Source organism: Sapajus apella, unplaced genomic scaffold, assembly GCF_009761245.1.
Source record: "Sapajus apella isolate SASKATOON/1434 unplaced genomic scaffold, GSC_monkey_1.0 scaffold173, whole genome shotgun sequence".
In the NCBI taxonomy this organism is placed as follows: domain Eukaryota; kingdom Metazoa; phylum Chordata; class Mammalia; order Primates; family Cebidae; genus Sapajus; species Sapajus apella.
The window spans coordinates 627,501-640,226 of record NW_022437113.1 but is presented as its reverse complement, the minus strand read 5'-3'; the positions used below and the strand labels follow the sequence as shown (position 1 = coordinate 640,226).

The window sequence follows — 12,726 nt, the reverse complement described above, 5'->3', positions numbered from 1 at the left end:
AGGAGTTCAAGACCAGCCTGGCCAATATGGTGAAACCCTGTCTCAATGCTTGGGCGTCAGAGCAACACTCTGTCTCAAAAAAGAAACTACAAATAATAATAGAGACGGGATGAGAAATGTCAGAGAACTCTCCCAAAAGGATAATAAAGAGCAAGAGATGAAAAGCAGGAAGAGAAGGATGAACTCCAACAGCCCACCAAGGGCAGTTTGAGGTGGCATGCAGTAGGGTAGTCAGGCCTTTCCACTCCCGCACGCGGGACAGAAAGACGGATGGATGAGGCAAGTTTTCAGCCTGTGAGGTCCGTGATACCATCCCAGGGTTGGGGTGGGAAGCCTCTGACCTTGGGCGTGGAGGGAAAGCACCTTGGACTCTGCAAGTCTAGACGTGATCAACCACTGGCTCAGCAGGACCACCGTCTGGGCATGAAGATGTGGCCAGCAGTCCTCCCAGAGCACTGTCCTCAGACAGGTGCTCCAGAGCTGGGCTCCCACGGCACCAGGGAGGAGCAGGAAGCAGGGTGCAGACTCTGGCATGGGGATCACATGAGGGGAGTGGCTCACGCGGGAGGTGAGGACACTAGGCAGTGTGTGGCTTAGGCAGAGGAATCAGGAACTCCCGGGGGGACCTGCAGGACCCCTGGCCCATGGATAGCGATGAGAGGTGATTTGGACACCAAGGACAGCTTGGGGTTGGACATGAAGAACAAAGATAACATGAGCAGAGAAACCACCCCGAGCTACACATGGTGCAAGCTCAGCTGGGGAGGCTCTTGCAGTAACTTGGACCCCCACACCCCCGTCTGTCTCATGGTCTGCACCAGGCGAGCCCTGCTGGTAAAACACCTCAAGGCCCTGCTTTGATATATGTGAGGCCCTGGTGTCAAAACTGCTATAAATGGGGCTTTCTTGGGGGTGGGGTGCTAAATAAGAAAAGAAACAGCTGTGCAGAGGAGCGCTGCAGGTCACCTTCTATGTGGTTATGGCCCAGGGACACCAACCCTACCCCTGCAGGCCAGTTGAAGCTTGGGAAGACAATGCCACTCCCAATGCCGGCCCAGAGTGAAAGCCAAGTGCCAAGGGGCTGGCATGAGCCCAGCAGCTCACTCCGCAGATGGAACATGAGCCTTGAATCAGGGGAGCTGGAGCCTGCATCCCAGGGGAACTCCCCGACGCCCCCAAGAGATGTAGTCCAGGCTTCTCCTCATTCCACTAGCTCTGAGCAGTTCTCCTTCCAGTGCCCTAAGGATCTGTGGAACCCAGGGAGGGGACCAAGGGAGAGGACACAGGTTCGAGGATGGGGGCGGGTCTTCTGCCAAGACTGTGCCCTCAGGCAGCCGCCCACCAGCCAGGGAAGTGCCCCACAGGCCCCTGACCTCCACTTCCGGGGCAGACAGGCAGGCACTACCCCTCAGGGGAGTGGAGTGGACCCCCACCTTCACTCTGCTTTCCAGAGGCAATTACTGCTTTAAACAGCTGAACTTCCAAAAAAACAATCACAAATCATAAATAACCTCCGAGTCCCTGAGAAATCACTTATGGACTAATTAGCAGACTGACCTGCTTCACAGCCTGCACTCCCCAGGCCACATCGGTAGAGAAGGAAATCGTTAGCCATCTGCCTCCTTAACCACTGCTCCCCTGCCTCCTTAACCACTGCTCCCCCAGCTGCTGCCACTCCTGACCCTAGGGTTCCAATTAGCCTGAGGGGAATGCATTTAATTAACGCTGCTTAATGACGCCTGCCCGGAGTGTTGGTTTGCCTTATTTCTCTACTTCAGGTTCTTGAGACTCTTCTCAAAAAGTCAGTGAACTTCCGAGGCCCTGTGGGGATGGCCAGGTTGTGGAGGGAAGCATGAGGGGAAGCTGGGGACAGCTGAGGAGGGTCCTGGCAGACTGAGGCCTTTTGTCTGAAGATTCTGTGGTTGGGGCCAGTGACTCATGCCTCCATCCCACTCTGTGGGGGTGGCCTTCCCCCAACCACGGGAGGCACCACCCCCACCACGTGGGCTGTAGAGAGGACGGCCAGAGGCCTACTTGGACCCTTCCATCCTGTTCCCAGGACCTTCCGCCTTCAGGACCACACAAGACCACCCCAGCATCCTCTGGGTAAGCTCTGGCCGCCTTCAGGGAGTTGGGGACATGCTGGGGGATGGGAGGTGGCATTACCGGACAAGCACCCGCTTCAGCAGCTGCTGGTCCCCCTCTGAGTAGCCGGGCCAGTCCTTCTGCACATCCTTGTACATGCAGTCCTGCAGCGTGCACGTGCCGTCCTTAGCACTCATGTTGGCCACCTGCAAGACAGCCAGCCATCACTTTGTGGGAAGACTGAGAGTGGCGGGGGACTAGAGAAAAAGATCAGATGGCAGGGTCGGGAGGGTGTGCAGAGACAGCGGGAGACAGACCCAGACAGAGGAGAGGAAAGAGGACGCCCCACCACTGACCCGTGCCGCCTCCCACCCCCAGCTCCCCCGCACACAGTCCTCAGGGTGCAGAAGGGACCCTGAGGGTCAGGGAGCCAGGTCCTGACTCAACTGTCTTACAGGTGCGAGGGCCAGGCTGGCTCCAAAAAGGGGAGGGCTACTCCCTGCAGTCCTGAGACCCCATCACCTGCCCCCTGGCCCCCCTACCCTGTTTCTCTTTTCTTTTCTTGATACAAGATCTTGGCTCACTACACCCTGTACCTAAAGCCATCCTCCCGCCTCAGCCTCAAAAGTAGTGGGACCACAGGCGTGCATCAGCATACTCCAGTTAATTTTGTTTTTTTGTAAGATGGGTATCGCTCTGTTGTCCAGGCTTCTCTCAAGCCCCTGGGCTCAAGCGGTCCTCTGACCTTGGCCTCCCAATGTGCCGGGATTCCAGCCACCACACCCGGCTCCTGTTTCTTCCAGGCTGGAGTGCAGTGGTGTGATCAAGGCTCACTGTAGCCGAAACCTCCTGGGCTCAAGCGATCTTCTCACCTTAGTCTCCCAAGTAGCTGGGCTACAAGCATGCACTGTCACACCCAGCTAATTTTACTTTTTGTAGACATAGGGTCTCAGTATTTTGCCTGGCTGGTCTCAAACTCCTGGCCTCAAGGATCCTCCCAATTAGCTTCCCAAAGTGCTGGAAACAGGCATGAGCCAGCTCCACTTCATTTCGATCACAACTCCTGGGGCAGAGTTGACCATGGCTGGGGATGCTGGGTGAGGGGTACCTCCGGGGCCAGGCCTGAGCCCACCTTCCTTATAACCAGCCTGCCTTGCTGTCGCTGGTTCACAAAAGCTAAGTTCGTCTCCCAGGCTGCTAACAGAGATGGATTCAGACCATCCGCCTTAGAGGGACTTGAGGAAGCTCCAGGTCACTGCCCTGAATGGGTGCTGTGTGCTGGCCTGTGGGGCGCTCTGGTCTCCATCTTGCTGCAGACACGGCAGCCACCGTTTGCTGTACCCAACACAGCTCTGTGTCACAGCATATTTCATGGGGAGCATTTTTAACGGGTGAGTACTATTCCACCTACAAATTGCTGGAAGTTTCTCTGTAGAATAAACAGACATTACTGTGTGCAGGTTTTTTCACGTTGGCAACAGTTTTCTTCGGCGGGATTCCCAGAAGCTAGATTAGTAAGTCAAACGCTGAGTATTTTTATGGCTCTTGACAGGCTTTGCTAAACATCACCCACCTGTCAACAACCCTACCCTCGTACGAAAGGCCTGCGGGTTTCCCTGGGGCCCAGCCAGTCCTAGAGGTGGACACCTTCCATCTCTGCTGTAGATTTTTCCACAGAGGGAGGGCCAAGCACCTTTGAGGGGTACAGTTTTGTCACTGCCGTTCCTCAATGTGTCTGCAGGCCTGGTGGGGGCTGGAAATGACCAGCCTGGGTGAGGCACATCCCCCTCTGCTAGCCAACAGTGTCCGGCGGATCCCCGTAGCTGCTGGGGAGAAGCAGCTGCATAATGAATATAGAAGCAAGCAGAGAAGCTGTCCAAGGGAAGTCAGTGGCATGGGAAGGGACACTGCCCGCAGATGCTGGCCAGGCCTGCTCCCAGGAAATGCTGAACCAAAGTCACCTGGAGAAGCCAGGCCCTAGCACAGGCGTCTCCTGGCCAGGCCAGTGCAGGTCCCACCTCTGATAACTGCATCAAGCTCCCTTCAGCCACCCCTGCTGGCACCACGCTGGCCCTGGCTCAGGAGCAGAATGGAGGTGGACAAGGGCCAGGCTGATATCCCAACATCCTCCCAAAGGATGTACAGCATGGTCCCACCAGCTGCACACCCGAGCGCGATGCCTGTGAGGAGCTCCGTAAACACAGAAGAATGTTCTTCCAGCCGCTATCCCGGCACATCACAGCATGTGCTTTCTGCTGCAGGCACCACGTGAGTTCCCAACATCCCAATTCCATCACCCTGGAAGGTGCATGAGGCTCAGCCGTGCCTCCTTCTCGACCACAGCAGCAATCTGAGGAGACCCATCCCCAGTTCACCTCAAGGCTGCATCTGCACAGCCTGGCTGATGTTCTGAAGCCAGTACAAGTTGTTCCCCTTCCCAGGAGCCCCAGGAAGCCAGGGTGGGGCCTCAAGAGCCTCCACGGGTGAGGGGCGGTAGAAGGCAGCCAGGGCCATCACACTTGTTCATTGCAATGCCCAGGGTGTTCCTCAACAGCAGGCTCCACCTGCCAGCACCACGTTCTGGCAGGCCTAGCCCCCAACCCCAGGTAGGCATGCTGCAGGTCACAGACAGAAGCCTGAGGGTTCGAGACATGAAGGCCCTCGCCCAGAGGCACAGCTGGAGAGTAGCAGGCAGCTGATTCATACTGAGGCCCACCAGGCTCTGCCTGACTTGTGTGGGTTCCTCCCCCAGGCCTTGAGTCTACAAATCGTCTATAGCCAAAGCTTGGATGCACCGTGCCAGGCCCCACTGCCCACATGTCAGCAGATGGTGGAGGGAGAGGGCCTGGGCTCCATGCTGAGCCCACCTCGCAACCCAGGACAGTCAGGGCCATGCCCAGAGACACAGCCATGGCCCCCCTAAGCATGTTCTCATGCAGGAGGCCCTAGGTCTGAGGCAGGTTCAGAACCTGAAAGAGACCCCAGGAAGGGCTCTTCCCTGCCAGCCCCAATCCCAGCCTCCATGCTCTGGCCCATCCCACCCGCACGAGACCATCCGTGGAGATGGCGGGTAAAGACTCAACATCGGGGTGGCGCATACCTGCTGGAGGAGGCCATCCAGCGCATCCTTGTCCGCCTGCGTCAGGCCATCCTTCTGCAGCCGCAGCAACAGTTCGGCCTTGCGGTAGGGCCTTAGTGCCAAGAGATGCAGCACTCGGTCACGGAAGGGCCTCTGGGACACCCCGCTGCCCCCGCTCATTACACTGGTACCACTCTTCCTGATGGCACTGGCCAAGTTGATGGGGGTTGCCCGCTTCCGGGAGGGCACAGCGTCTGTTGCGCCTGGGGCTGGTTTCCGAAACTGAACCTTCTTACCTGCAACAAGGCAAAACACAGAACAGTTCTCTATTAGGGAACAGGGAGGGCACGGCCATGCCCCATGGCCAGTGTCACTGGGTGGGTGCCCAAAAGTTGGAGACTACAGAGAGTGCTGGCATCAGACACCACGTCAGCCACAGCAAAGCCCTGCTTGCTCCTTGGGCACCCTGGGCGGTCAAGAGCGCCACCTGCTGCCCACAGCTGGCACCTTGCAGGGCACCCAGCCTCAGGAGTGGGAGGTACAGGCAGTAGAACTGTGTCAGAGCCCTAACTGACTTCATCACAGGCGACCTAAATCCTGGACAGCAAAAACAGCTGATCACTCTGGTGAGCAGTGTGTGTGTGGTGGGGGGTTGTTTTGTTTTTGAGACAGGATCCTGCGCTGTTACCAGGCTGGAGTGCAGTGGCACAATCATGGCTTCCTGCAGCCTCAAACTCCTGGGCTCCACAATCCTCCCACCTGAGCCTCTGGAGTAGCTGGGACTACAGGTGGTCACCACTATGCCTGGCTAATTTTTTTTTTTTTTTTTGAGACGGAGTTTCGCTCTTGTTACCCAGGCTGGAGTGCAATGGCGCGATCTCGGCTCACCGCAACCTCCGCCTCCCGGGTTCAGGCAATTCTCCTGCCTCAGCCTCCTGAGTAGCTGGGATTACAGGCACACACCACCATGCCCAGCTAATTTTTTGTATTTTTAGTAGAGACGGGGTTTCACCATGTTGACCAGGATGGTCTCGATCTCTTGACCTCATGATCCACCCGCCTCGGCCTCCCAAAGTGCTGGGATTACAGGCTTGAGCCACCGCGCCCGGCCCCAGCCTGGCTAATTTTTTAAAATTTATTTGTAGAGATGGGGTCTCACTATGCTGCCCAGGCTGGTCGCAAACTCATGGGATCAGACGACCCTCCCGCCTCAGCCTCCCAAAGTGCTGGGATTATAGGCCACAGCCACCCCGCCCAGCCTGAAGTGGAGGCTGTTTGTAAACCCTTCTGATGTTAAACTGGGGGGTCCCTGAACTGCAAGAGGCAGTCACTCCCAAGCCTGCACTTCGGAGTCATATGCTGGCCCCACAGGGCTGCCATTTTTGTTTTTTTTAAGTGGGATAAAAGGTGACAGGGTCACTTTCAGCAGCTGCTCTTTAGACCCTGTGGTGCAAGTGGCACCCTAGCCTTAGGCCTGATCAAGAGCTCCTCTGGCAGGCATGGCTGTGCCCAGAGCCCTGGGGAGAGCAGGTTCCCCTCTGGCTCCGATGCAAACAGAGACGTGGGCAGGGTCCAGCACGCTGCTCCCCTGCTCTGTCCCGAACGATGCCCTGGCATCCTCAGGAACAGGGTCGGCCGAGCAAGCTCAACAATGTCTCAAATCCTTCCCCAAAAAAGCTCTTCGTAACGCCATCCCTCTGATCTTATCCCTCAAAATCTGATCTGTCAAATTAACCCAGAAAGCCACGCTTTCAGAATGCCCAGGGCCAGCGCTCACGCCTCTGGGGTCTGTTCAATGGGGTCCTGATGGTGGGGCCGGACTCACCCCTACAGGGCCAGACTGATCAACAGGGAGGAGGAGCAGCCTATTGGGGTCGCTGTGAGACAGGGGGACATGCACATTCACATTTTAACAATGGCCCCACCAGAACGTAAACAGTTTCAAAACCCCTCACTGTACCCAAAGTGGTGTGCTAAGACACATTTCTCACCAAGTTTCTATCTCAAGGACCCACAGACTTATTAACAGGTATGTGTATAGGGTCAGGTGTGCTGACTCAGGCCTGTCATCCCAGCACTATGGGAGACCCAGTCGAGAGGATCATCTGAGCCCAAGAGTCGGAGACCAGCCTGGGCAACATAGCAAGACACTGTCTACACAAAAAATCTAAAAGTTAGCCACGGGTGGTGGCACACACCTGTGGTCCCAGCTACTCTGGAGGCTGAGGTAGGGTTACTTGAGCCCAGTAGTTTGAGGCTGCAGCAAGCTATGATTGCGTCACTGCACTCCAGCCTGAGAGAGAAAGGTCCTGTCTTTAAAAAAAGAAAAAAACAAAAAATAAAACGTGTACAGCTATCTCTTCTGCTGTCCCCACAGCAGCCCTGTGCTTGGAGCTCACAGCCCAGTGCCTCAGCATCATGGACCGGACTCCCTGGCCATGCAACGTCCACCTGGGCCCAGTGTTGACCAGGAGGACCAACCTCTGCACGCACATCTGCAGTTTCATTCAGAGGGAATCCCTCTGCCCAGCAAAGAGAAATCACATACTTTCTTTGGAAGGAGGAGCGAAAGGAATTAAAATCCCCCCACCTTTTCTTAAAGATAAAACTCAAAAGCCATCAAGGCTGTCGTCTGCTCTGAACCATCTCCCTCTTCCCTGAGGCCTGGTACCCTACTCCCGCCAGAATGAATTCCCATGACTCCTGAAGCTCTGTCTGGTCTAAGAGGCGGGACCACAGTTTACTGCGGCTCTGTAAACAAACAGTACTTTTCTTCCTACTGTCAAGGCCTGTTGGTTTCTCAACTTTGCTGAGACGTTTCCAAGTTGATGCTGAGTGGCCAGAGCCTTCCCACAGTGCTGGGTCACTGGCAACAGGGCCTGTTAGGCTCATTTCCTGCCTGTTGCCGGTTGTGGTGGCCTTGGGGAGGACAGACAGGTCCCAGAAACGAAACGTGTCTGCCTATTCTCTTATTCACCTGTCTCTTCTCTGATAGTTGTTGACGTTTTAGGCGAAACTTCAGAGGGCCAAAGGCAAAGCTTTCCCTCTGCCCCCACACGACCTTTCCATGAGCGGCGAAGGATGACAGTCTCTCCAGACCAAGGTCACCAGATACCCCAATCCGTTTCTCCCCTCCCAGTGGGATTCCACACATCCATCTTTGGGATGGGGCGACACACAGTCCAAGCTACTTAACTGAGTCACTAATGGGGAGAGGGGATTCAGGGAGTCAACCTATGGCAGAAGTGACATGTCATTCAGAGTGTAAGGAAGGACCGGCCGAGGAGCTGGCTGGTCAGACTCCTAGGTTGATTTCTGTGCAGAGCACAGCCAGTGCCCAGCTTGGACAGGCCCCAAACGCCTCCTGACCCTGGCAGCTGCCCAGCCGCCCTGCAGCCCTGCCAGCCCCGCTGCTTACCCAGGTAGCGGCCTCCAGGCTTTATGACAATAGCACTGCGGCTCCGCGTCTCCTCCTCTGCCTGGGCCATGCTCTGCCGCGCCTTCTGGTAGGATTCGTCAGTGGCGCACACTGTGATCTTGTCCTGGATGCTGCCCAGGCAGTCCAGGTGGATGTCCCCATGACTGTAAGACAAGGCCAGGAGCCGGGGTCAGCAGCTGGGACGGTGCAGGGAGGCTCCGTTGAGGGCCGGAGCCCCCAGCCCGCCACCTGGCCTAGAAAACAGGTTCTGTCAGCACCGTCTCAGGCAACACGGTTTCAATGGGGCACATCTCCACCCGGGGCCAGAGGTGGCAGGGTGACCTCAAGAGCCGGTGGGGTGCTCTGGGGTGGGGCGGTGCCTCACCTGGAGACATACTGCTGGATGCAGTCGAAGCTGCCCTGGGGGCTGTCGCGGCCGATGTTGGAGAGGTAGAAGGAGAACGTCCGTGCCTCCTCGGGGCAGTCAGGCTGGGGGATGGAGATGTGCTGTGTGGAGGGGGAGGGGGTGTCACTGGGAGGTCCTCGGCATGGAGTCAACCACAGGACGGCCCCGGCCTGCATCTCCTGCACAAGTCCCCACAGTGCAACCCTCACAACGAGAGTGTGCTGGCCCCTTCACCTAAAACACACCCCTGCTCTCCTGCCAGTGACAGGAATGGGTGGCCAGTGCTCAGCAACACACACTGTGCGAAGAGGGGACTCAGGCACCTCTGTGGGTGGGCATGGGGCCAGGGGGCTGTTTTCAGCAGCAACAGCTCTGCTATCTGAGGAGGACAGTGCTCAGCACCTGCCTGGATACAGGGCCCCCATCCCAATCATGTGACCCCTGGAAAGTGCCTTGGCTGGACCAAGACTCACTTTCCCACCACCACATGGACAGACCTGGCCTGGGACACCCTATAAGGTAAAATGCAACAAGAAGGGCATGGGCAGCCACCCACAACTCTGGCACTCGTGACCCTCCTTATCAACAGCCCCCCTAAAAAGGACATGAACTCCATGTGAATCTCCATTGGCTGCAGCTGTGAATGAGGTAGGCTTGTGTCCTGGGGACCTCACAGATCAGAGGCACTGGTCACACCAGCCTGACTTTGATATGCCCCTGCAGTCCAGCTAAGCAAAGCTCCAGCCCTGCCTGGGAGGATGGACAGCTGGGGGCAAGTGGGCTGGTGGGCGGACTGGGCTGGTCCTGGCCAGGCTCAGTGCAGGGCAGCATTGCATCAGAGCCCATTGCAGTCCAGGCTGACCCCAGACTCTCTGTCAACAGAGGTGGCCCTTCCTAAAACTAATGCCTGGGCTTCGGCACAAGGTCCTCACAGCTAGGCTGGCAAATGAAGGGCGTCAGATGGTCAACAAGGAGGGGACGACATGGGGGGAGCCCTCAGGCCTTGTTCCCTGGCTGCAGCACCCCCTTGGCACCCAAACCCTGTCTCCTATTCGGTGACATCATGAGCACAGGAGAGACTGCGGCTCAATCTCCTGCCTCCTCGCCCCGCCTGTGCCTCACCTGTGAGACAGAGGACAGGGCTCCTGAGCCACCGGGCACGTGGAGTCCCCCCACTCCTCAGCTCCTGCCATGTGGCCTTGGGTGAGACTTGTCCACTGGGGTAGTGTTTGGACCCACAAGGGAAGCCATGGCTGCACCAGCCCAGTGCCAGTCCCTGCTCCCAAGACAAGAACAGCTCCGGGTTCGGCCACTCGGGCAGGAAGAGCCTGGCCTGGGATTCCAGGCATTCCCTGCACCAGCCAGTCCCTGCGCCCGGCCTGCAGACCCTTCTCCAGAGCCATCCTGCCCCTCCCCCAGGCTGAACACTGCTCTGGGAGAAAAGCCGTCCTATCGACTCAAACGTGTCCCCCTAGGGCAGGGGCCCTTGTCCTTGCCATGCTGATACAGAAACGCAAGCTGAGGAGTCCAGGCTCAACCAGCGTGCTGGTGGAGGGCAAGGCTGAAGCCCACTGCAGGCCCACCATGCCAGTCAGTCCCCACCTGAACACAAACACACATTTCTATCAGGGTCAGGGAAGGCAGAAACGGTCTGCACTCAGCATTGGAGAAATCACACACATATGGCCTCCGATGACTCACCCTCAGGCAGGAAAACACACACACCCCCCCCATCCACACACAAATATAATCCCCTCATACACATAGCCACGCACACAAGCCCCTCCACACACAACCCCCCATAACCACACACACAATCCCCCCACACAACCAGAGACAAACTTACACACACGAACTCACACACAACCAAACAACCCCCCCCCCACACACATACAATACCCCGCAAAGCACCACACACATAACCTCCCCAACACAACCCCTCCACACACAAACACAACCCCCATACACTAACACAACCCCTCCACACAAACACAACCCGTACACACAACCCACATATGCACATCCCCCACAGCCACATGCACACAAACCACTACACACAACCAAACACAACCCACACAGCTACACAAACACAATGCACACACAACCACACACACAGCCACACAAATACAACCCCCACACACCACAACCCCCACACACAAACACAACCCACACACACAAATGCAACCCCCCACACACACACATTACCACACACACAAACAACCCACACAAACACAACCACACACCCCAAAGCCTCTGTCAGAACCATGTGGATAACCCTGGCCATCCAGACCTGTCCTGTTCCAACACCACTGAGGTATTTTTCACCCAAAACATACATGTGCCACCCTGTCCTGTCTGCACCTCCCTTCCCAGATATCACTTTTTCTTCTGAGACAGAGTCTTGCTCTGTCGCCAGACTGGAGTGCAGAGACGCGATCTCAGCTCAACGCAACCTCTGCCTCCTGGGTTCAAGCAATTCTCCCACCTCAGCCTCCCGGGCAGCTAGGACTACCAGCACATGCCACCACACCTGGCTACTCTTTTACATTTAGTAGAGACGGGGTTTCACCAGGATAGTCTCGATCTCTTGACCTCGTGATCCACCCGCCCCGGCCTCCCAAAGTGCTGGGATTACAGGCATGAGCCACCGCGCCCGGCCCTGAATTTTATTCTCATTCATGTGAGTAACTGGAAACACGCTGCTGGGATGAAGGAACCTCAGGTTTCTGAGGCTCTGCGGTGGCCAGGTGTACAGGTGACATGGTGACCCAGAATGAGCCGGCCAGGGAAGCTGGAGACCCTGCCAGAGTCCACAGTCTGTTCATCTCTTATCTTTGAAATCCATCCCAAATTGGGGCCTGCTGCACCCCCCACCCGACCCCCTAAAATCTGCAGGGCCGCTTTTACAGTGCGGGTAGGGAGCTGGAAGGTTCTGACGAGACATGTTAAGTTGGGGTAGAGGTGCAGAGCAAAATAGTTGAGAAAAACGAGGAAAAACACTGGCTTTTCTGGGTAGTTTAGAAAAAAGATAAGGATGGGGCGCAGGGGTTCACGCCTGGAATCCCAACATTTTGGGAGGCCAAGGCAGGCAGATCGCTTAAGCCCAGAAGTTCAAGACCAGTCTGGGCAACACAGTGAGGCCCTGTCTCTAAAAAAAATAATAAAAATAAATTAGCTGGGTAAGGTGGTGCGTGCCTGTAGTCCCAGCTACTCGGGAGGCTTGAGCCCAGGAGGTCACGCCTGCAATGAGCCATGACTGCACCACGGCACTCCAGCCTAGGCGACAGAGCATCTCTAAAACAAAAACAGAAATAAGAACATGGGGTGGGTGGCCTCAGGCACTATCCATACAACAGACACAGGAGCCCAAATAATGGACTGACCAGGTTCTCTCTGCCCTGGAAGGTTTTCAGGCCAGAAATAATGTTTTCTACATTTTTTTTTATTTCCCACCAAACTCTCAGAATAAAATCTGTTGTTCTTTGTAAAGAGAGTCATGACCAAGTGGTCAAATACAACTTCCAGGAGGGAAGCAGCCCCTTTGGCCCAGCGGGAGCCTCACCTCCTCAGTGTCAAGCCAAGGGCGCTTTTTTGTTTGTTTTTTTGAGACGGAGTCTTGCCCCGTCGCCCAGGGTGGAGTGCAATGGCAAGATCTCGGCCAACTCCAGAGATTCTCCTGCCTCAGGCTGCCGAGTAGCTGGAATTACAGCTACGCACCACCAGACCGGGCCAATTTTT

General features: G+C 56.3%; 1 protein-coding gene across 2 annotated transcripts in view; it reads right to left on the bottom strand.

The window, feature by feature from the left end:
• The window catches only part of ELL (elongation factor for RNA polymerase II), a 70,524-nt gene that overhangs the window by 13,243 nt on the left and 44,555 nt on the right, over positions 1-12,726 (bottom strand). For both annotated transcript variants that reach the window (XM_032267831.1, XM_032267832.1), the window contains exons 3-6: positions 8,968-9,089; positions 8,583-8,746; positions 5,186-5,460; positions 2,167-2,291 (exon numbers count right to left, since the gene is read on the bottom strand). In XM_032267831.1, the coding sequence (XP_032123722.1) occupies positions 2,167-2,291; positions 5,186-5,460; positions 8,583-8,746; positions 8,968-9,089 (686 nt within the window). The remainder of the gene's footprint in view (positions 1-2,166; positions 2,292-5,185; positions 5,461-8,582; positions 8,747-8,967; positions 9,090-12,726) is intronic.